The sequence below is a fragment of the Diceros bicornis genome, chromosome 10 (assembly GCF_020826845.1).
Source record: "Diceros bicornis minor isolate mBicDic1 chromosome 10, mDicBic1.mat.cur, whole genome shotgun sequence".
Classification (NCBI taxonomy): domain Eukaryota; kingdom Metazoa; phylum Chordata; class Mammalia; order Perissodactyla; family Rhinocerotidae; genus Diceros; species Diceros bicornis.
Window position 1 is genome coordinate 14602083 of NC_080749.1, and position 23418 is coordinate 14625500.

The window sequence follows — 23418 nt, forward strand, 5'->3', positions numbered from 1 at the left end:
ATGATTGCCATTTGGGAAGTGGGGGAACATGTACAGACACATGGATGGATCGGCCAGGACAGGGTGTCTGTGCATGGGGGATGCATTGGAGAGGAGGTGGCTTTAGAGCTGAGATGTGAGGAGTGAATAGGAAAGTGGAAGGAGAGGAGAGAACAGCACAGTGTGTGCAAAGCTCTCTGTTCAGGCAGTGGATGGAGAGGAGCATGTAGGTGAGGTGCTGGAGGTGAGGCTAAATGGTTGTTAGACAGGGCCGTAGAGGAGGAGCCCTATGGAGAGTGCTGAGGAGGCGCTGTTTTCTCCTGAGGGAAGAGGACTGCCATTGATAAATGTGGATCAGAGCAATGGGGGATTGCATAACGAATGGGGAGGAAGAGTGGGAGTGGAGTGAGGCTGGAGGCCTGGGACCAGGTAAGAGGCCAGCACACGGACCCAGCACGTGAGGCATGGTGTGAGAGAGGGCAGAGCAGAGGCCCTTAGTTTGTTTTTCTTAAATGATTGTAACATTATTTCCTTATAAACTACTTAAAGGTAAGTGAGGTCGGGTGTTTTGCATTGTGCTTTTTGTTTTGGGTTGAATGGTTTTTTCATTGTTATACTTGCTTTTCAAAAAAAAAAAAAAAAGAATAGGTATTAAATAGAACCTAAAAATAAACTAATTTTAACTAAAGTGCATTTGTTTGCCCCTTTGAATTTAAGGTTGCATGAACACACAACATTATTGACATCGTGCTTGGGTTATGATTGAGAATAAAAAATGGGCTGCGCTTGAGGTTTGAAAGTAACCATTAGAGAGCATGTTTAGCTTGAGCAAACACGTTTCTGTTTGTTTATACAGATATTTATAAGGCTTTTAGCTTAAACTGTGGATCAGAAATGCAGTTCCTGATTCAGAGAGTAATGATTGCACTTCAAGAGAAAGTTGCACTCTGCCCTACCTGAGAGTTCCCATTTATAGTGTTTATGTGGCAAATAGCATGGCTAGCCTTTCATTCAAAAACAGAGGAATATGTTTGTGGTTAAAACATTTTCTCCAGTCACTAAATAGCCTAAGCCTAAATTCTCTTTGGTGCTGTTCATATAAAAATCGAACCAAAATGCATTTGACCAAATTTATGTGATTTTTTAATAGTAATTGAACTCCCCTTTTTTGTGGCCTGCAGGAGATATGGATTTAGCCGCCAGAGCAAAACAGAGAAGGTAAGAAAAGAATAGACAGTGGAAGAGAATACTTGAGAGATGGACGTGCCCCTCCCCTTTGCCTTTGTCTGACACTGACCGGCTGCCTGGCAGGGGTGGGATGGCAGGGTTGCTGCCAGCCAGGCTCTGGTCCTTGGGCAGCGCGAGGCAGTGGGGATGTGCCAGCTGCCTTTGGCTACTGCGTCTCCCTCCTGCATCACAGCCTGCTGCCCCCACAGGCCAGGGAGCTGAAGCAGCAGCCTCATCGTGGGGCTGGAAGTGAAGGGTGACTGAAAGTCATGGACCAGGGTCAGTCATTGGGTTCTAATAGCTCTAGACGTGTCAAGATGAAGTCCACTTGCAGGGCCCTGAGCACTCCTCCTCTGATGAGACAGACCCTAGACAGGTGTGGACGGGATGCTGGCAATGAGTGAGAACACAACCATAAATTACAGGCCTGTCCAGTGCTAAGACATCCCAGTGTGGAAAATCAGGTAAGTCAAGATGAGATTTTCTAATTTCACAAAGGAGTCTCAAAGATTTCTCTTAATTTTTGTATTTATTAATGATCCTTAATTGTCGGCAGCAGGGCAGGCATATAAATCTTGTAGTGCCAAACCTGTACTTTGTTCCAGGCCCTTTCTTTAGGGCTCGCGTGTATTTTTATCACTAACTCCTCTGAACAGCTGTATAAGGAAGGTACTTATTCCTGTTTTTCAGATCAGAAAGCTGAGACTTAGAGAGACTCAGTGATTTGTCCAAGATCACACAGCTCCTAAAGTGCCATAATAAGAATCTAAACCCAGGTCTGTGTGACATCAAAGCCTGTGCTCTTATCCACTGCCTTTTAAATAATACAGTGTAAACTAAAGTGGTCATTGGCCTCTTAAAAAGTAGAGTCCTACAGCTTAAGATCTACTAATAACCTCTTTTCTCATTCCCTACCCAACCCCCAGATTTTCTTGAATGGGACACTACTCCTGCTGTTCTCCTGCCAACCGTCCCTCTGTCCGGATCCCCCATCCTTCAGTCCTTCCAGGAAGCCTTGCCTGACCCCCAGCCTCCCTTTGCTTCCTGTGGTAATTGTCTCAGTCATCGGAGGGCACCAACTGTGACTAGGAGCATATGTTCTAAAGCCAGACTGGCTGGTTTCAAGTCCTAGCTCCTCCCCTTCACTGTGTGACTTTGGACAATATACTTGATCATTGTGCCTTAGTTCATGGCATCTCTAAAATGGGGGCAGTAATTGTACTACTTCTCAGCATTATTGTGAAGATTAAAATGTAAAGGACATAGAATGATCCAACACATAGTAAACATCTAGCAAGCATTAACTATTTTCATTATTATTATTAGTTCTTTAGCAGTCAGTCCTGCACTGATTATGATATCTTCTTTTTTGGTTTTCTTGTTATTTATTTTTTCCACGTTTGTGTTGTCACTCAACTAAATAGTCATTTCCTCCAAAGCAAGGTGTTTTCTGGATTTGCATGTCATGTGGCATCTGGTATAATATGATAAGAATTTGATGTGTACATTTAATTTTGATTTGTAATTTTGTCTGAAAAAAATGTCTATGTATATGATTGTATTCTGAAATAAGGCAATTTGATTATGATTGGAAAAATCATGATACGCCTATGAAACAGGATTCACATTGGGCTTGTCTTGTCATTCTTATGTCACATGGCACATTTGAACTGGAAGTCTTGTCCCCTGGGTATGTAGATATACCCAGCAGTTAGGAGCTCAGGGTGTTCCCCAGGTCAGTCAAAAAGCATCCTAGAATTGGGATGGTCTGAGAAGAGCGTCTGAGACCAATCCTCACATTCAGCTCTAGAAGACCCTAATATCCAGAGAGGGTAAGCCTGAGGTCGCCAGCTGGTGAATGGCAAAGATGGAATTAAAACCCAGACTTCCAGCCCATGTTCGAAGGGCAGCAGTTAATCCAGGTGTCTTGAGCCTGAGGCTGGGTCCATAGCATGGAGTTTGATCACCAGGTGAAACAGTTTAGATTTTTATCCTTCAGACCAGTGGTTTTCAAACTTTGTTGACCACTCTTGACAGTAAGAATTCTGTTTTTCATCATGATTAAGTACACACAGACACACACCAGAAACGAAAGTTTCACAAAGCAGTACTTAACTCTTTACTCCATGCAAAACACCCTAATATGTTCTGTTCTATTATTTTTATTTATTTTATTTAGATACGTTAGATTATTGTTTTTTTATACCTGCTAAATTCCGTTCATGTCCCACTAATGGGTATCAACTGTTAGTTTGAAAAAACACTCCTTTAGGCAGTGATCTGCCCCTGAAGCCATTAAAGTAGGGGGAAGACCCAATCAAAGTATAAGGATAAGTCTGGCAAATGTGTATGACCTGATATGAATTTAATCAGAGAGCAGTTCGGAAATAAAGACAGGCATTGGCCAAGGCTTGAAGCTCAACCTGCTTGGTCTGTAGTTGGCATGGAAGCTCAGATCTCTGGATTTTCCGTTCTTTCTCAAGCAGTGGCTCAACTTTCCAGATCTGTGTGTTTTCTTTCACAGACTCATGCCTCTTTGCAATGTTATCCTTTCTCTACTGAGTCTCCAACTCCAGAGCTCAGCTGTTTTCGCATCTTCCCTTCCAGGCTGAGGACAAGAAAACAGCACTTCCCACGGGGCTCTTGGCTACAGAGAAAGCTGATGCCCACGAGGAAGATGAGCTTCAGGCTGCTGAAGAGGTGTGTGGCCCTGGTAGGCCCCTGAGGCTTCTGTTTAAATCTTTTGGGGAGAAATTTCACTTTCATCCCCAGCTTTCCAAAATGGCCAGCTCCCTCCCGCAGCCAGCTGCTATTAGCTGGCCCTTCACACCCTTTCCAGTTTCCTTTTGTCACCTCTCATGAGACTCACCATAAAATGAGATCAAGTGAAACAGCCCTTGGATTCCACCACAGAGACCTGGTTAGACATTCTGCCAAAGTTGTACGTGGTCGGATCTGCTCACTGCTACTTCTCCCTGCTCCTCTTTTAGCAGCGTATTCAGTCACTGATGACCAAGATGACCGCCATGGCAAGTGACGAGGTGAGGTAGGAGTGGTCGTGGGAGAGGGGGTGGTGTGGAGACGGCGAGTTGCAACCACCCTGCTTTGCTCTGTGGGGGCCTCCTCCCAGAGGGACCACCTTCTTCAGAGCCCTCTGTTTTCAGCACTCAGTGCTCCCTGTTTCCTCAGGATCTTTCTTTTGGGAAGCTTTTTATAAATGCATAGTGTTGCCATCCGTGGGAACCTCTGGGAGGGAGACTTCAAGGACCCTCGTGAGAGCGGGATGTCCCTGCTGAGACAGCACCACAAGGGCCTCTGCGGAAGAGCTGTGGTTCAGCCCTGCCTCTGCAGAACCACAAGTCACACCCCATGCCAAAGGAGACCCTGTCTTCTGTTTCCTTCCTACACCATCTAGGTAGAAAATAGAATACCGAATTTATAGTTAGTCTTCCCAGAGCTCAAGGCCTGCCCAAAATCTTTAACCAAGTGCTTTGAAAGGATCATTCCTTTTTAGGGCAGGAGAGGCCTGTGGCAGTGAAGAGAGAGTTTAGGAGTTCTAAGATTCCTCTTCCTCTCCCTTTTATACTTCGTTTTCCCCTGAGTCCTAAGCCTGTCAAGTTCCTTTCTTGTTTAGTGACCTTCAGGAAGAGAGACCTTGGGATGGGGTAAACAGGGTGAAGAACAATTTTCCAGAGGTATCCAGGATCCGAGGAGAATCTAACACAGTGAGCTGAGTGACCCGGGAGGTGGAAAGGTGGCTTAACATTTGTTCTCAGGCTTGTTTTCTCCCTTGCTCGTTGATGAATACAGGAACAAAGGCCAAATTATTTTTTCCCCTGGAAATATTATCTATTTTGCCATAATACTCAGAGTGTTCACGTTTTCCGATTCTGTGAAAGATAAGGCATGGTCTTGAGAACCTCCCTCCGATTGCAGAGCCGTCTCACCGCAAGTTCCGTGGGCCAGATCGTGGGACTCTGCTCCGCCGAGATCAAGCAGATTGTGTCTGAGTACGCAGAGAAGGTACGTGGGGGCCCCCTGGGGTCTTTGCCTCAGGTAATCTGCCCCAGCGATTTGTTCTCCTGCTTCCCTGTGGCCTTCCCCAGCAGTGATGGAGTCAGGTTGTAATTCATCAGCCACATTTGTCAAAAATATACGCCACGCGAAGCCATCAGCATTTGCCCATTAGCTGTATTAATTTTCTTCTGCAGTGCCTATTTTTTCTATAAATATAAAGAGAAAACCTGTCTCTCAGAGCAATTATTGCATGGGATAAATCGATGCCTGAGGTACAGCACAGGCATTTTTCCTTCTTTACCAGGCTTCTTATAACTTGGGCTTAGTTGGTAATTGGGCTGAGGAATGAAGCTTTGCCACTTAGGAGGTAAACCCCATAACTCAGCCAAGCCCAAGGCAAAATTTTTTGTTCTACTTTATTAAAAGGGTACAGAATGAACAAAAGCCTGAAAGTCATATTTCAGCGGTAGATTTTTTCCATCCTAAGAATAGGCAGCAGGACCTTGAATATTTCAGGGAGACAGTGATTAATCATTTTGCACATAACTGATTCTGGTCTGGCTGAGATGTAGTATCAGTAGAATCAGATTTACAAGGCATTGTTTCACATCCTTCCTTCCTCAGCCGTACTTAGTCTGCCCCCCTAAAACGTTGATGTCTTTTGAAGCATCCAGCTTTGCTTTTCCTGTCTCACAAGGCTTGACCACAAATTAACTCTGCTCTGACCCTCTGTGCAATATTCTTCTGAAGTGATTGCACAGATGATGTAGTTGGGGAAGGGATGTCGCCTGTAATCTGGGAGTTATAATCTGCTGTAAACACAGCAGGTGGTCATCTCCCACCAAGTGAGGGGCTTTCTGAGCAAGACAGTAAGTAAAATGGCATAGAATGTCCACAAGTCAATGCTTCTTAATGTCGTTTTCTAATCCAACTTTCGTAGAATCCAAAGTGTCCTCTATGTCAGTTTACCACCTAGGAAAGGTGACAGTCGTCAAAATGTCGTCTGACATCTGACCAGAAAATGATTTACATTATCCTAAGAGCACAAATAAAAAGACTTGAAGATGTCGTAGTGGAAAGAGTGATTAATTCACTGCCCCGAGAAGAAAGTATCTTGGTTTGCCATCAGCACATGCATCTGGATGGCAAGAGTGTGAGTCTCTACCTGGCCTTATGTTGCCACATAGTGTTGCTGAATCCAGTTTTTAAAACAAGACAACTGGGGGCCGGTCCTGTGGCGTAGCGGTTAAGTGCACGCGCTCCGCTGCTGGCGGCCCGGGTTCAGATCCCGGGCACGCACTGATGCACCGCTTGTCAGGCCATGCTGTGGCGCCGTCCCATATAAAGTGGAGGAAGATGGGCACAGATGTTAGCCCAGGCCCAGTCTTCCTCAGCAAAAAGAGGAGGATTGGCGTGGATGTTAGCTCAGGGCTGATCTTCCACACACACAAAAAAATAAATAAAACAAGACAACTGGATGAGCACCCACTGCTATTTCTACAGGGACCCTGATTTTTAACTTTATACTTGGCCACTGCAAGCAGATAGGAGCTCAGATTATTGTTAGAGGGAAAGCAAGCAGGCAGGCCCCCCTTTGGTTGATAGTACACCTCTCCTTCCCAGCCCTCTCCTTGCCTGGAAGTCCTGAAGCTTACCTATTTTCCCCCATCAGCTCTGCGCTTCCATGTTTCCTTAACTCTGAGCTTTCCCTTCCTCACCCTTGTACAGGGATCTGTACCCAACTCTGATGGCTGCATTCTGGGATTCTTTATCCTAGACTATTCTCTACTTCCACTCCATTCTGCCAGAAAAGAGTGGAATTTGAAGTGGTTTTGGACAGGTCTCTTTCCAAGGACATATATGATTAAACTTCTCATGGAGAATTGGAGGTCAAAAGTCCATTGCTTGATTGTCTCTCATATTTGCATTGGGTCGATCATATAGCATTAAAGATGATGATTTTTTTAACTAAATTGCTTTTAATCCTATTCCGATATCACAGTTTTTTCATGTTTGCATATAATCTTCCAGTGTGTATTCCCAGATATCCATAGTTGTGCATAATTGCAGTCATCACATATGTCTAAAAGAGGTAGAACAATGCAGTTAAAAACACAGCATTTGGAGTCATATCTTGGTTCGTATCTGTCTCCTCTGCTTCCCAGCTAGGTGGCCTTAGCTAATTTATGTAACCTCTCTTTGCCCTAGTATCTTCATCTATAAAATGGGAATAATAATATTTTCCTGGCAGGATGTTGTGAAGATGCAATTAAATGTGACTAAGATGCCTAAAACAGTACCTGACACATTACAGCTGTTCAGCTAGTGGTAGCCTTTATTTGCATTTTTATAGTCTGCGTTTTTTGGTCATATCAAATCCTTAACATTTTGCCATGTTTCTAGCCTTCACAATTATTTTAATAGATAATCCATCTGTTAATACAGCACAATTCATTAAACATTTCCCTATCATTAGACTTTTAAGTTGTTTCTGGTTGCCACTGTAGATAACATTGTTGTATAATCTGAGCAGATAGTTTCTGCTAAAAGGTTTCCTAGGAGTTAGATGAATGGGTTATGACTTCTCTGTGTGGCTTTACAAATAAGTTGTCACAGTATAAAATATCAGTTGTGAAGGGGCTTCCCAGCATGGCCTAAACATTTCCAGCTTTGATTTTTCGTTTGTCTAACTTGCTACTTTGGTAGCTATAAAATGGCACCTCTTTGGACCACTGGGAGGATTGAACATGGTTCCGTGTTTTTGTTTGCTCTTTCTGTTTTCTTCTATCTGAATTGTCTGTTATAGCCTTTACTCATTTATCTTTTGGATATGTGATGTTTTTCTTGTAAACATGAATAAATTCTCTATTACCACAAATGTAGTAGCTTAAAACAACACGCATTTATTATCTCACAGTTTCTTTGGGTCAGCAGTTGGGCACAGCTTAGCAGAGTCTTTTGTTTCAGACTCTCAAAAGGTTGCAGTGAAGGTGCTGCTTGGGACTGCAGTCTCATCTGAGGCTCAAATTGGGAAGGATCTGCTTCCAAACTCACGTGGTTATGGGCAGCATTCAGTTCCTTGCTGCCTGTTGGCTGAGGTCAGCAGTTCTTGGGGCCCAGTTCATGGGCCTCCCCAATGTTGCTACTTGTTTCATCAAAAATAGCAACGGAGAGCATTTCCTAACAAGACAGATGTAATAGTTTTATGTAACATAATTGTGTACATGCAATCACATACGTTCCATCACCTTTGCTGTTTTCTGTTGGTTAGAAGCAAGTCAGAGGTCCTGCCCACATTCAAGGAGAGGGGATTACACAAAGGCCTGAACACCAGGAGGTGGGGATCATGGGGCGATCTTAGGTTGTCCGCCACAGTGTGTTTGTTTTTCTCTTTAATTTTACTACTGTAGATTGGACTGAAACTGGGCACTGGCAATTCACCTAAAATTCATGCCCCTACTTTCAGGGTCTCAGTAATGAAACCGTTGGAAATGGAGATGGGATTGAGGAGTGCCCAGGCAGGAAGCCATTGGTGATACTTGAAAGAAACCCAAATTAGTCTGAGATTTTTGCTTAGTGAAGAAAAGGAACAAGGTAATTTTTGGAGGACAAAAGTGTGAAAATGGGTTTGTGACCAAGGAATGAATCGAACAGCCTGCCTAGTACAAGTGTTTGGGAAGTTGACAGGCATTGGGATATAAAAATGAAGTGAAAAACACGTGTAGGCTTCTCTTTCATTTGTAAAGTTTACGTGTTCTTATAATAATATAACATGATAAATAATCTGTGTGTTTCAAAGCAAGTCTCTGAGACATGTAACTCAATTTAATATGGTTCCTGTAAAGCAGCAGGGAAGAGGAATGTGAAGAAGCTTCCAGATACATAATTCATGAGTGTCGGTAGGCTCTGGGCCAAGGAGCACCATCTTTCTTTGTTTCCAAAGGGTAACACCCTTCCCAGAATGTGCTAGGTGAGGCACCACTGTGCTTCTTGGTGTTGATGTCTAATATTCTCACTGCATCTTAGCATTCATTTTTATAGGGAAGAAGAATCTATTATGGTGATTTGCAGAGAACCAAAAAGCCTGCCTATCTAAAATAGACTTCCATTCTACCATCCCCCACTAATTTGAGCCAGAAGAAAGGGAATGAGGCTGAGCCAGAGAAGATGCCCCTAGAAGGACAGGAGGGGACTCTCCCTAATGCCATATACTAACCAACCACCATTTTGACCCCTTTAATACTTGTGTGCAACTAAATCGTTCCTTGGTCAGCATCTCCCTGAGACAGGATCTTAGAGCATTTTGTAGATCTAGAGGCACAGATCTTTCTTAGGGAATCAGAAGAATCTGTCCTGCGTGCCTTCTCTGCCCAGGTACTTTGTATACCATTATCTCGTTTAATTCTCAGAACAGTGTGCTGCCTCCTTGTTTATAATCCTCTGCCTTCCTACATCATCTTACTTACTCATATGCAGTTGAAACTATCTGTTTATGTATATGTGGACTACATTTTACTCTTCTCTGTAACCTCAGAGCCTTGACCAGTGACTGGCAATGTTGGTGCTCAATACATGAGCTCATGATGTTATATCCATTTTACAGATGAAGATACTAAAGATCAGAGGGGGTAAGTAACTTGTTCAATGCTGTGTAGCTAATAAGTTCCAGATTTGTATACAGGACTGTCTGACTTTGAAACCTGTCTCCTTGGCGAGATGGAGCATCTTTAGGGGAAAGCAGATGGCCTACTTTGCCATCTTTAGTGTCTGCCTTCCAGACTTTGTAGTGACAGGGTCTCTTTAGACTCTCCCACCATTCAACTGCCTACCATGGGCTAAGTGGAGAGAAGAGACTGCGTCATTTTGGGAACTAACCACAGAAATGAGTAAAAATGAAAACAGTGCAGCCCAGGCACTCACACACAATCGTTCCTAAGCTGCTGAAAGCTATGGAAGTTTCTATTTGGGATGCACGAGTGGCTTTTCATGTCACTGGAAAATACCACATTCAGATGTTCTCATCCAGCTGTTTAGACTGTGACGTCCTAGCCAGAAGACTGTCAACATCTTGATCTTATTTCCATAGTGAGATGAATTTAGGGGTCATCAAGGGACTTATTTGTGGAAGGAATTTTTTTTCTCAATAGATTTTGGAAATTTTCCTGTCCAGCAGTTAAAAAATTCTGGCGCCATTGCTTCTGACCTTTGATTCTGAGGACCATTTTCTGGTAGTTAATCAGAAACCTATACTCTGTCTTGAAATTATCTTTTAAGAGCACCTGGGGAATCTCATTAGGTAGTTAGATCTGGGTGTACCCGCAAAGAGGTAATGGCCAGGGTGTGGTCAGAAAACACAAAGGAAAGAAAGTCTCCCCTAGAGAACACAGACAACGACATTTGACTAGCATGGATTTTGTCCCCCTCCTCCATGGTAATTTTTATTTCGCTTTATGATGCAACCAGCAGAGAAAACTGCCTCTTAAGTCTGTCACTCACTAACCTGGCCAGTGTGCTTTATAAGAGCGTTTTGGTTGCAAGTGATAGAAACTCTGCCCAGAATGGGGGTATAAGCCAAAGGGAGCCTTCATCAGCTTTCAGAACTGGGAGGCCCATGAATGCAGGGTCCTAGGTGCTCAAATAGCGTTGTCATATCTTGTTGCCCTTGCTTCACTTTTTCTTTCTCTGTCTGTTATCACCTTGGAGGCTTCACCAAATACTGGTTCAGTCTTACAGCAGCCTCCCCACATCTGTGTGTAAAATCCTAAGGAAGGATTCTCCTCTGTTTGGCATGGCTGGGGTCACGTATTCCTTCCTGGGCCAGTTACTCTGGCCAGGAAGTGGGTTCTGTGACTGGCAGCCCCTCTGGACTGAGAGTGATTCCCCAAAGGAAGAGATTGCTGTTACTAAACTAAAGGATGCTGGGCACACATGTCAGCCAACACCTTTGTTCATACTAGGCCCTCAGGAAATTTATTTAACTAACTTGGATGGAATTGACCAAAAAGAATCAATTGTTAATATATCATTTGCTCTCTTGAGGTACCCTGGTTTTGTTATTTCCAATTAGTGTTATGAAGGCTTTGCAAACATTTATATAGAAAATTGGTATAATTTTGGAGATATTTTAATTTTCAGCTTGGTTTCTTTTCTGCCAGAGAACTGACAGAACTGACCCCCTAGATGGGATGATTTCTTCTTCCAGCCAATATCTGTTGAGCACGCACTGTCCCGGGCAGTGTCAGGTGTGGGGGTCAGGGAGAGGGTGATGAGGAAGACATGGATGCTGCCCTGAGGAGCTCCTGGTTAGGAGTCAGTCAACCTGTAAAAAGATAAATTACAGAATAATATAATTTGTGTGATTTCAAGTGGATACCAGTTGCTACTTGGGTTGTGTTGCCATTGGAACTGTCAGTATCTGCCCAAAGAAATGTGGTTGGTATAGTTGGTATTGAACTTTTTTTCCTGTTAATAGGCAGAATGGATGACTTTCTAAAGTTGTACCCAGTTGAGGTGAAATGGAAAAGAATAGTTTAAGAGGGCTGGGCACTGAGTAAAGATACCATACCCCAGGGACCTGGCCTGGGTCAGAAGGTCATGGGAAGCTTAGCAACCAGGAGACCGTGACTACTTAGTTAGAGAATCAGGCCTGAGCTGAAACCAGTGTGACTTCTAATAAGCTTAGCTATGAATGTTTCTAATCCTGGCATCCAGCCCCCACCCCAATAAACATTTTTATCATTTTCTAGTAGCATTGGCATGTGGAGTTGGGGAAGAAGTGTGGGACAAGGGAGTAGTTGCCCTCTTGGGAACCTCCTGCTGTGGCCACAGATAGAAAAACCCAGGTTGGGAAGCAGAGAAGTGAGGGCGTGGATGGAGTTTTATACCCCTTGCTTCTAGACTCCATTTCTTCACATCAAGTCACAGGTGTTAGATAAGTCATATCCTAAATCTGTACTCTTCTAGAGGGCCAGGATTTCATCTTTCATCTCTGTATCCCTGTTGCCTGACGTATAATGAATACTCAATAGAGGCTGATGGATAACCGGAAGACTCTGTGGAGACTCACCTGATAACCATGGAGGATGACTTCTCTTCCTAAGAGAGGCTCTTCTGTGATGTTGTGTGGATCAAGTCCTTGTTGTCTCCTTCATAGCATGCACTGTTTCATTCGTCTCTGCCTATCTCCAGGACTAGAATGTTTGCTGTAAACTAGGGCTGGGATCATTGTATATCCCCGGTGCCTGACATAATGGGATTTTCATAAACATTGTGGAAGAAAGGAAGGGAGGGAGAAGGAACAGGAAGAGCTTTGAAAACTCTCTCTTCCTCTGTGGCACAGTTTAGGTTTGGGGAGATGTGGAGGTCACAGCATGTTTGTTTGTGAATGAGCTGGTTTTACCTGACTGGACTGTGAAGGTCCAGGGGGAAGGTCTATGTCTTTTCCACTTCGCCGGTGCTTACCACTGTGCCCCATACATAACAGGGTCTAAGTAAAGGTTTGTTGAACTAAACGGAGGAAGGTGGGGAGAGGGATTTAAAACTGAATCAGAATTTAGAGATTAAGGAATCCTTTAAATGTGGAGAGAATAATGCTAAATATGTTTGCTCCAAGATTTCCTAAATTCTGAGTGACTAAGTTATGCAATACACAGTAATTAATAGCAAAGAGAGTGGTATTAGCTACTGAGTTGTCAACCTGGTGGGATTGTCTCAAACCACATAGCACAACCTGTACTTTTCAGGGTCTTGATCAATTTGGATGAAGACATAGGAATTAGCTTTGTCAGATTTGAATGTCATTTAAAGCTAGAAAAGAAAAGGTGGCTAGTGTGTTGGAGAATAGAATAAACATTCAAAAATATCTTAGATTGAAGTTATGAGCCCAAACAAATAAACTCATTTTTTAAAGAAGGTAAATGTGAACTGTTATTTAATTTCAGAAAAATCAGTCCTACCGATTCAGGATTTGGTGAAGATGCCGTCTGACCTTAGAGTAGTTCATGGGGAGTAAAAGTGGGAGGTTTTGGATTTTGTTCATGCCTCCCAAATGTTAATTGCATCCTGGGCAGGGATCCTATGTTGCTCACCTTGGGACCCAGAGCTGTGCCTTAGACTGAGCAAGGTTACATGAATATGGGTCTTTGAAATTCATGGGTTTTATTGGTGGCAGTCAAGAATCTTGAAAAGATTGTTTATGTATCGGGTTTCATTAGTGGGCAGAGTGTAGATCAGGGAGGGTGGATAATCCCGCTCTATCTGCAGTGCTCAGACTCCATCAAGAGGACTTGAAAAGGTCACTTAGGAGCTAGGTTATGTCCAGAGGAGAGCAGCCAAAGATGGTGAAAGGTACTGACATCTTGTTACAGAAGGGAGAGAGGAAGGAGCTGTGGATGCTTCTAGATAAGGTAAGTTGAACTGATCTGTGGAAGAGTGATTACACTTAATCTCTGTTGCTGCAGGGAGGAATGGCGTATATGCACTTGAATCTTAGTAGGTCTGATTCTGCTGTCTGTTTCTGCTGGCTTTTGCTCATGATACTTTGACTTCATGTGTGCTTTTGATTTTTGAGTGTGAGTTCATATTCCTTGGAAATTTATCTATAGAAATTCTTCGAGGCCTAGATTTGAAGCTCTGTTCTTCCAGAGAGGATTCACCTTTGCTTCTGGCAAGCACCTGGGGGCACCCCGGCCCAAGTCCACTGTACACATCGTCTTGACTTGTGGGGTTTTTGGGCCATCTAGGTAGTGTGTGAATTTAGATTGCAGAACTACATGAGGGCCAGTCTGTTGTTAAAAAATCGCAGATTTGCTTCCTCTTACACCTGTGTCAAGGTTTATGCAAAGCAGTTGTTGAATTATAAAAAACAAAGCTTGAGATCACCTGGTTTGGGCAAATACTCAAAAAAAAAGCCAACTTCAGTGGGTACACATACCTTCCTGGATTTCCACTTTACTAACTTTTTGGCCTTTCAGGATTTCTTACGTTCTTGCTAGCTTATAGATTTTTTTTTTTATTGATGTTGTAGTAGTTTATAACATTGTCAAACTTGGGGTTGTACATTTTTGTTTGTCCATCACCATATATATGTCTCCCTTCACCCCTTGTGCCCACCCCCCACTCCCACTGCCCCTGGTAACCAGTATATAGTTTTCTCTGTCCATGTGTTTTTTTATAGTCCACATATGAGTGAGCTCATACAGTGTTTGTCTTTCTCTTTCTGGCTTATTTCACTTAACATAATACCCTCCAGGCCCATCCATGTTGTTGCAAATGGGACCATTTTGTCTTTTTTTTTATGGCTGAGTAGTATTCCATTGTATAGATATGCCACATCTTCTTGATCCAATCATCAGTTGAGGGACACTTAGGTTGCTCCCACTTCTTGGCTATAGTGAATAATGCTGAAATGAACATAGGGGTGCATAAGCCTCTTTGGATTGTTGATTTCAGGTTCATTGGATAGATTCCCAGTAGTGGGATAGCTGGATCATAGGGTATTTTTATTTTTAATTCTTTGAGGAATCTCCATACCGTTTTCCATAGAGGTGCACCAGTTTGCATTCCCACCAGCTGTGTATGAGTGTTCCTGTTTCTCCACATCCTCTCCAACATTTGTTGTTTTTTGTCTTGGTGATTATAGCCATTCTAACGAGCGTGAGGTGATATCTTAGTGTTGTTTTGATTTGCATTTCCCTGATGGTTAGTGATGTTGAACATCTTTTCATGTGCCTACTGGCCGTGTGTATATCTTCTTTGGAGAAGTGTCTGTTCATTTGCTCTGCCCATTTTTTGATCGGGTTTTTTGTTTTTTTTGTTGTTCAGTTGTGTGAGTTCTTTATATATTATGGAGATTAACCCCTTGTCAGATGTATGTTTTGCAAATATTTTCTCCCAGCTGATGGGTTGTCTGTTCATCTTGATTCTGGTTTCATTTGTCCTGTAGAAGCTGCTTTAATCTGATGAAGTTCCACTTGCTTATTTTTTCTTTAGTTTCCCTAGTCTGGGTAGGCATGTCATCTGAAAAGATTCCTTTATGAACAGTGTCAGATAGTGTGTTGCCTATATTTTCTTCTATGAGTTTTATAGTTTCAGGTCTCACCTTCAGGTCTTTGATCCATTTTGAGTTTATTTTTGTGAGTGGCGATAGCAGATGGTCCACTTTCATTCTTTTGCATGTGGCTGTCCAGTTTTCCCAGCACCATTTATTGAAGAGACTTTCCTTTCTCCATTGTATGTTCTTAGTTCCTTTGTCGAAAATTAGCTGTCCATATATGTGTGGTTTTATTCCAGGGCTTTCAATTCTGTTCCCATTGATCTGTGTGTTTTTGTACCAGTACCGTGCTGTTTTGATTACTATTGCTTTGTAGTATGTTTTGAAGTCAGGGATTGTGATGCCTCCAGCTTTGTTCTTTTTTATTAGGATTTCTTTAGCTATTCGGGGTCTTTTGTTGCCCCATATGAATTTTAGTATTCTTTTTTCTATTTCCCTGAGGAATGTCTTTGGGATTCTGATTGGGATTGCATTGAATCTGTAGATTGCTTTAGGTAATATAAACATTTTAACTATGTTTATTCTTCTAATCCATGTGCGTGGGATGTCTTTCCATTTCTTTATGTCATCGTGGATTTCCCTCAATAATGTCTTGTAGTTTTCATTGTATAGGTCTTTCACCCCCTTGGTAAGATTTCTTCCTAGATATTTTATTCTTTTTGATGCAGTTGTAAATGGTAGGCTGGCCCCATGGCTTAGCAGTTAAGTGCACATGCTCCGCTACTGGCGGCCCGGGATCAGATCCTGGGCACGCACCGACGCACTGCTTCTCCGGCTATGCTGAGGCCGCGTCCCACATACAGCAACTAGAAGGATGTGCAACTATGACATACAACTATCTACTGGGACTTTTGGGGGAAAAAAAAGGAGGAGGATTGGCAATAGATGTTAGCTCAGAGCCCGTCTTCCTCAGCAAAAAGAGGAGGATTAGCATGGATGTTAGCTCAGGGCTGATCTTCCTCACACACACACAAAAAAAATTGTAAATGGTATTATCTTTTTGAGCTCTCTTTCTGTTAGTTCATTATTAGCTTACAGAAATGCAACTGATTTTTGTAGATTGATTTTGTACCCTGCGACTTTGCTGTAGTAGTTGATTATTTCTAATAGTTTTCCAACAGATTCTTTAGGGTTTTCTATATATAAAATCATGTCATCTGCAAATAGTGAGAGTTTCACTTCTTCGTTGCCTATTTGGATTCCTTTTATTCCTTTTTCTTGCCTAATTGTTCTGGCCAAAACCTCCAGTACTATATTGAATAGGAGTGGTGAGAGTGGGCAGCCCTGCCTCGTTCCTGTTCTCAGAGGAATGGCTTTCAGTCTTTCGCCATTGAGTATGATGTTGGCTGTGGGTTTGTCATAAATAGCCTTTATTATGTTGAGGTTCTTTCCTTCTATACCCATTTTGTTGAGAGTTTTTATCATAAATGGATGTTGTATCTTGTCAGATGCCTTCTCTGTGTCTATTGAGATGACCATGTGGTTTTTATTCTTTGTTTTGTTGATGTGGTGTATCACGTTGATTGATTTGCGGATGTTGAACCATCCCTGCGTCCCTGGTATAAATCCCACTTGATCATGGTGTATGATCTTTTTAATGTATTGCTGTATTCGGTTTGCCAACATTTTGTTGAGGGTTTTTGCATCTATGTTCATCAGCGGTATTGGCCTGTAATTTTCCTTCTTTGTATTGTCTTTGTCTAGCTTTGGTATCAGGGTGATCTTGGCCTCATAGAATGATTTAGGAAGTGTTCCATCTTCCTCTATTTTTTGGAATAGTTTGGAAGGATGAGTATTAAATCTTCTTTGAATGTTTGATAAAATTCACCGCAGAAGCCATCTGGTCCTGGACTTTTATTTTTTGGGAGGTTTTTGATTACTATTTCAGTCTCTTTACTTGTGATTGGTCTATTCAGATTCTCCATTTCTTCTTGGTTCAGTTTTGGGAGGTTGTGTGAGTCTAAGAATTTATCCATTTCTTCTAGATTGTCCAGTTTGTTGGCATATAATTTCTCATAGTATTCTCTTATAAACCTTTGTATTTCCGTGCTATCCATTGTAATTTCTCCTCTTTCATTTCTAATTTTATTTACTTGAGCCATTTCTCTCTTTTTCTTAGTAAGTCTGGCTAAGCGTTTGTCAATTCAATCTTCTCAAAGAACCAACTCTTTGTTTCATTAATCCTTTCTACTGTTTTTTTTGGTCTCAATTTCATTTATTTATGCTCTGATTTTTATTATTATTCTCTCCTTCTGCTGACTTTGGGCTTTGTTTGTTCTTCTTTTTCTAGTTCTGTTGTGTGTAATTTAAGGTTGCTTATTTGGGCTTTTTCTTATTTGCTAAGGTGGGCTTGTATCACTGTGAGTTGCCCACTCAGGACCACTTTTGCTGCATCCCATGTGGTTTGATATGGCATATTTTCATTTTCATTTGTTTCCAGATAGTTTTTGATTTCTCCTTTAATTTCCTCAATGATCCGTTGATTGTTCAGTAGCATGTTGTTTAATCTCTACATTTTTGTCCCTTTCCCAGTTTTTTTTTCATGGTTGATTTCCAGTTTCATAGCATTATGGTCTGAAAAGATGTTTGGTATGATTTCAGTCTTCTTAAATTTATTGAGGCTTGCTTTGTTTCCCAACATATGGTCTATCCTTGAGAATGTCCCATGCGCATTTGAGAAGAGTGTGTAGTCAGCTGTTTTTGGATGGCGTGCTCTGTATACGTCTACTAGGTCTATCTCATCCACTTTTTCATTTAAGTCCACTATTTCTTTATTGACTTTTTGTCTGGATGATCTATCCATTGATGTAAGTGGGATATTAAGATCCCCTATTATTATTGTGTTGTTGTTAATGTCTCCTTTTAGGTTTGTTAATAGTTGCTTTATGTACATTGGTGCTCCTATGTTGGGTGCATATATATTTATAAGTGGTATATGTTCTTGGTGGAGTGTCCCTTTTATCATCATATATTTCCCTTCTTTGTCTCTCTTAACCTGTTTTATCTTGAAGTCTCCTTTGTCTGATATGAGTATGGCAACACCTGCTTTCTTTTGTTTGCCATTAGCTTGGAGCATTGTCTTCCATCCTTGCACTCTGAGCCTGTGCTTGCCTTTAGAGCTGAGATGTGTTTCCTGGAGGCAGCATATTGTTGGGTCTTGCTTTTTAATCCATCCTGCCACTCTGTATCTTTTGATTGGAGAGTTCAATCCATTTACATTTAGGGTAATTATTGATATATGAGGGCTTAATGTTGCTGTTTTGTCACTTATTTTCTGGTTCTTTTGCATTTCTTTTGTTTCTTGTCCCATTTGTTTCGGACTGCCAATTCATTTTGGTTGTTCTGTCTTATGACTCTTCTAGTTTTCTCTTTGTTTATCATATGTGATTTTGTTTTGATTATTTGTTTAGTGGTTACCTTGAGGTTTGTATAAAAAATCTTGTGTATGAGATAGTCCATTATCTGATAGCCTCTTATTTTCTTATACTTATAAGTCAAATCAATCACTTTCCTCTTCCCCTTCTAAGTCATTCTTATACCTTATTCTATCTTGTGTTGTGGGTGTGTGTTTACAGTGATGAGGTTATATTTATTTTTGGTGAATTCCTTCCTTTGATCTTTGATTTTGTTATTTAAGTGGTTGCTAACCTATTCCAGTAAAGATCTACTATTTTTCTAATTTTGTCTACCTATTTTTCTCCTTGCTCCAAGCTTTGTATTCCCTCTCTTTTCTTTTTTTCAGGCCTGAGGGCCTTCTTGAGTATTTCTTGTAGTGGGGGTCTCGTGGCCATGAACTCCCTTCGCTTTTGTTTATCTGGGAAAGGTACTATTTCTCCATCATATTTGAAGTATATTTTTGCTGGATAGAGTATTCTTGGCTGAAAGTTTTTGTCTTTCAGTATTTTGAATATATCATTCCTGTCTCTCCTAGCCTCTAAAGTTTCTGTTGAGAAATCTGCTTGGAGCCTGATGGGAGTTCCTTTGTACGTTATTTTTTGTTTTTGTCTAGCTGCCCTTAATATTGTTTCTTTGTCATTGACTTTGGCCAGCCTTACCACTAGGTGTTGTGGAGAGGGCCTTTGCCTGTTGACGTAGTTAATTGACGTATTGGCTTCGCTTACTGGTATTTCCTGCTCCTTCCCCAGATTTGGGAAGTTCTCAGCTATTATTTCCTTGAATAGGTTCTCTGTTCCTCTTTCCCTCTCTTCTCCCTCGGGAATACCTATAATTCTTATGTTACATTTCCTAATAGAGTCAGATATTTCTCGGAGACTTGCTTCATTTCTCTTTAGTCTAAGTTCTCTCTCCCCTTCCATCTGGAGCATATCTGTATTCCTGTCCTCTATGATGCTAATTCTTCCCTCCATATTGTCAGCTCTGTTCTTTAAAGATTCCAGATTCTCCTTTATCTACTCCATTGTGTTCTTCATCTCCATCAGTACTGATTGGTTTTTCTTTATGATTTCAATCCCTTTTGTGAAGAAACTCCTAATCTCATTGAATTGTTTGTGTTGTCTCGTATTTTGTTTTTTTTTTATGATAGCTATTTTGAAATCTCTGTCGTTTAGGTTGTGGATTTCTGTGTCTTCAGGGTTGGTTTCTGGGTGCTTGTCATTTTCCTTCTCGTCTGGTGATTTTATGTACCTTTGCATTGTGGTTCCTGTATTGGCTTTGTTTTTCCTCATCCTGGAAATATCTGGTGGCAATTTCCACCCGCCGCCACTGTGTGGGGGTTAAGGGCTGTGTAATCTGAGCCCCTTGCGCTCTGCCCCAGCTGTTTGCTGTGATCCACCAGCCGCTTGGTCTGGTCTGGTCGGCTGAGCTGCAGTGTCCGGCTTGCGGGGAGGCGGGGAGCTCTCTCTTTTGCCCGCTGGGTCCCTGTTGTGGGGGCCTTCTCGCTCGCCCCTCGTTATCTGCTCTCCTGGGGTGCTCTTGATGGTACCCCTGTAGCAGTTCTGAGTCCTCTGTGTGGGAGTTTCCCACTGGCTGAGGGAGCCCAAAGAGCTACGGTTTCCCTGCAGAGGGCCGCCCCTCCCCCCTCTCTGGGAGCCACAAGGACCAGGATCGCAGATCTGTTGGGGAGGGAGAGTTGTTCTCCTTACCTCTCCTCACTTCCTCCAGGGGCCCAGCATGTTCCACTCTCAGATGTGTGGCAGTGTGGATCTTTCCTATCTTGCTTTTCGCTCTCTAGGAGTCCATTGTAGGTCTATGACTATTCCTCTTGTTGTATCTTATCCGGGGAAGAGGTTACGGGAAAGCTCACTCCGCCATGACGCTGACATCGCTCCCTCTCATAGATTTTTTTAAAAGATTAAAAAAAATAAATATTTTATATTACCTGTTTACTTGTTTTCAGTGGGAGCATTCATCAAGGTGCCAGAAACTGAAGTCTGTCTGTTCAGTATAGGGAACTTCTGGCCCCCTCACGAGACAGGAATCTTTATTATTGACAGCTTAGTGACTGTATTTTGGTAGGGGAGGCAGGTGATATAAGAGAGATCCTTGTATTAGGCAGAAGGTTGAGATGTAGATAACCTTTTGGGTCTCTTTCATTATAAAAGTATATAGTTTTAGCTAAAGTAATCTTTTTTTGTTTCTCTTAGGAATTTACTGTTTTGAACCAGATTAATATTATTGAATGACATTTGAATCCGGTTCCCTTAAGAATGGAAGTTATGAATATCTGTCAACTCTTAGAAAATATTGAATCTACACTAGATGTCATCTTAATCCACACTCTGGTTTTGAAAGCACGTTCTTAATTTGAAATTGTTGAACAAAATTAGATTGGCTGTTTAGCCCTTGCTCCACTGTAAATACAAGTGGAGTATTTGTAGATGATTGGCATTCTTAGAGAGACGCTGCACTTTTCAAGTAGAAATCAGTTAAGATACCCCAAGGATTTAAATTTTTTCTGTCAAGGCTTTGCTACTATAAAGCCCCCTTTCCTATTCTCCCTCTGTCTAACTATGTCTCCTCCTTCAAGAACCAACTTAGTCATCTTCAGTTTTCTTCTCACTGTGACTTGCAATGAACGGAATGTCACATGAGCCAAACTGCTTTAAAAACTTGTTTCTGCCTTCATCAGTCTAGTTCTTTTGGCGTTAAGGAAGATATTTGAAAGAAATGAAACATTTAGATTGCTTAATAAAAAGTATGTTTGAAAATGGAGCAGTCAGCTTTCTGCTGACTGGGTTAAGAATCTCTTCAGTTCAGCTCTGGAATGAACAATTTTATCAGTACAAAAATAACTTCTCATTAAACAAAGTTTGCACAGCACCTTCTCTAAACTCAAAGGCAAATGGAGGAACTCACAAATTTGTATATACTATGGGCCTGTTCATGTGCATATTATTCGTTTTAATGGGGCTGGAGAAATGTCAAATATGGAAATGGCACTTAATATCCTAATGTTAGTGTACATTAATACTTTGCAGATGCAAATGGAAGGGACTCCACAGAGCAATGAGATTTGCTACCTAACAGTAAGGGAAAGGACTTTAAAAGCCTGTGTGTGCTTAGAACATAAACTTTCATAACAGAGCTGTAGTAGTAAGTTGTATAGAGACTTCAGGAGTCTTTCTCTGCACTGCAAGTATTTTCTCCCTGTTTGTATGGTTCTTTGAATCACCTGTGTGGTAAAAGAGTGGAATAAGAAAGAATTTTCCCACCTCAATGTTATGTAAATGATGGGTGGGCCCACTCCACTGATGGGAGCTCAGTGCTAATGAGGCTGTCCCAATCAATGGCTGGGACCACCACATGATTCCCAAGTGAGACAGGCCCCTTAGTTTAAGTTGTGGTTCTCAAAATTTTTAGTTTCAAGACCCTTTAAGAACTTTTAAAAATTACTGAGGTCCAAATAGCTTACATATTAATTCATTTACAAATAATAATAAATGCATTACATATTAACATCAAAGCAATGATATTATCGCATGTCATGTAACATCTGGAAAATTTCAATGTATAATCATGAGAGAAGGAGAGTGAAAAAAAAATGACATGTTAGTATTATTATGAAAAGGATTTTACCTTGAGGATCCCCTGAGAGGGTCTTGAGGGACTATGTGGCTAAAAATTTAAATCTAGATAGAGAGAGAGGGAGAGAGAGAGCCAGCCAACCTGGAAGTCTTCTTTCCAGATATGAAGATAGCTACTGATATTCCTGCAGGAAGGGTTCTTAGAAGTCAAGTCAAAGTTCATAGTTTTAAAACAAAGCTGTGTGTGTGCCAGGTACACGGATAAGAGGGTGTGGAAGCTGGGTAGGAACTGCAGTTTTCATTCTCTTGGGACCTTGGCCATAAAAGCAGTTAATCAGCAGGAAAACCTGCTGAGAGCTGGAGACATCATCCAACCCTTGCCAAAGGCGCAAAACAGCAGTGAATGAGTGTGTTCACCCCTGCAGACTGAAGGAAGTCTGGGAGGCGAGCGAGACGTCGATCCCCTGGAGCCTGCCTGCCCACAACTTGGTCTGGTCTAAAGCCAGACAGGCAGCTGGAGGAGGTCAGGGGACTCAAGATAATCCTGGTATCAGACACAGAGACATACCTGTGGGGTAGTTCCAATGAATGGGGAATTAATTCTTTTTCAGATATCAATAAGTCATGGAATAGAAGGCTTATGTAATTCTGCTAGTAAAGTAAAATGCTCTGAGGATATGCCTGTGACACTTTGGAAATCAGCGTTCAAGGAATCCACACTGGATGTTAAAACCCAAATCTGAAATTAACTATAAGAAAAAAGCTATTAAATATATGGCGATAAAAGTGGCCAAATTATGGGCCGGCCCCGTGGCTTAGCGGTTAAGTGCTCGCACTCCGCTGCTGGCGGCCCGGGTTCGGATCCCGGGCGCGCACCGACACACCACTTCTCTGGCCATGCTGAGGCTGCGTCCCACATACAGCAACTAGAAGGATGTGCAGCTGTGACATACAACTATCTACTGGGGCTTTGGGGGGAAAAAATAAATAAATAAAATCTTTAAAAAAAAAAAAAGTGGCCAAATTAATGATGTAGTCAAAGTAGAGGACATATAATTAGTTAATTATAGTTCTGTTTCTGACAGGTGATTTGGAAATCGAGAGAGAGTGGTCTTTCCTCTTTCCCCTTTTTTTATATTCTCAAATAATTTTCAGAAACAG

At 41.8% G+C, this 23418-nt stretch overlaps 1 protein-coding gene across 1 annotated transcript in view; it reads left to right on the forward strand.

The window, feature by feature from the left end:
• Positions 1-23418, forward strand: part of CCDC93 (coiled-coil domain containing 93) — a 104267-nt gene that overhangs the window by 41578 nt on the left and 39271 nt on the right. Inside the window, exons 8-11 of the mRNA XM_058548836.1 lie at positions 1161-1197; positions 3814-3906; positions 4197-4247; positions 5143-5229. Of these exons, the coding sequence (XP_058404819.1) occupies positions 1161-1197; positions 3814-3906; positions 4197-4247; positions 5143-5229 (268 nt within the window). The remainder of the gene's footprint in view (positions 1-1160; positions 1198-3813; positions 3907-4196; positions 4248-5142; positions 5230-23418) is intronic.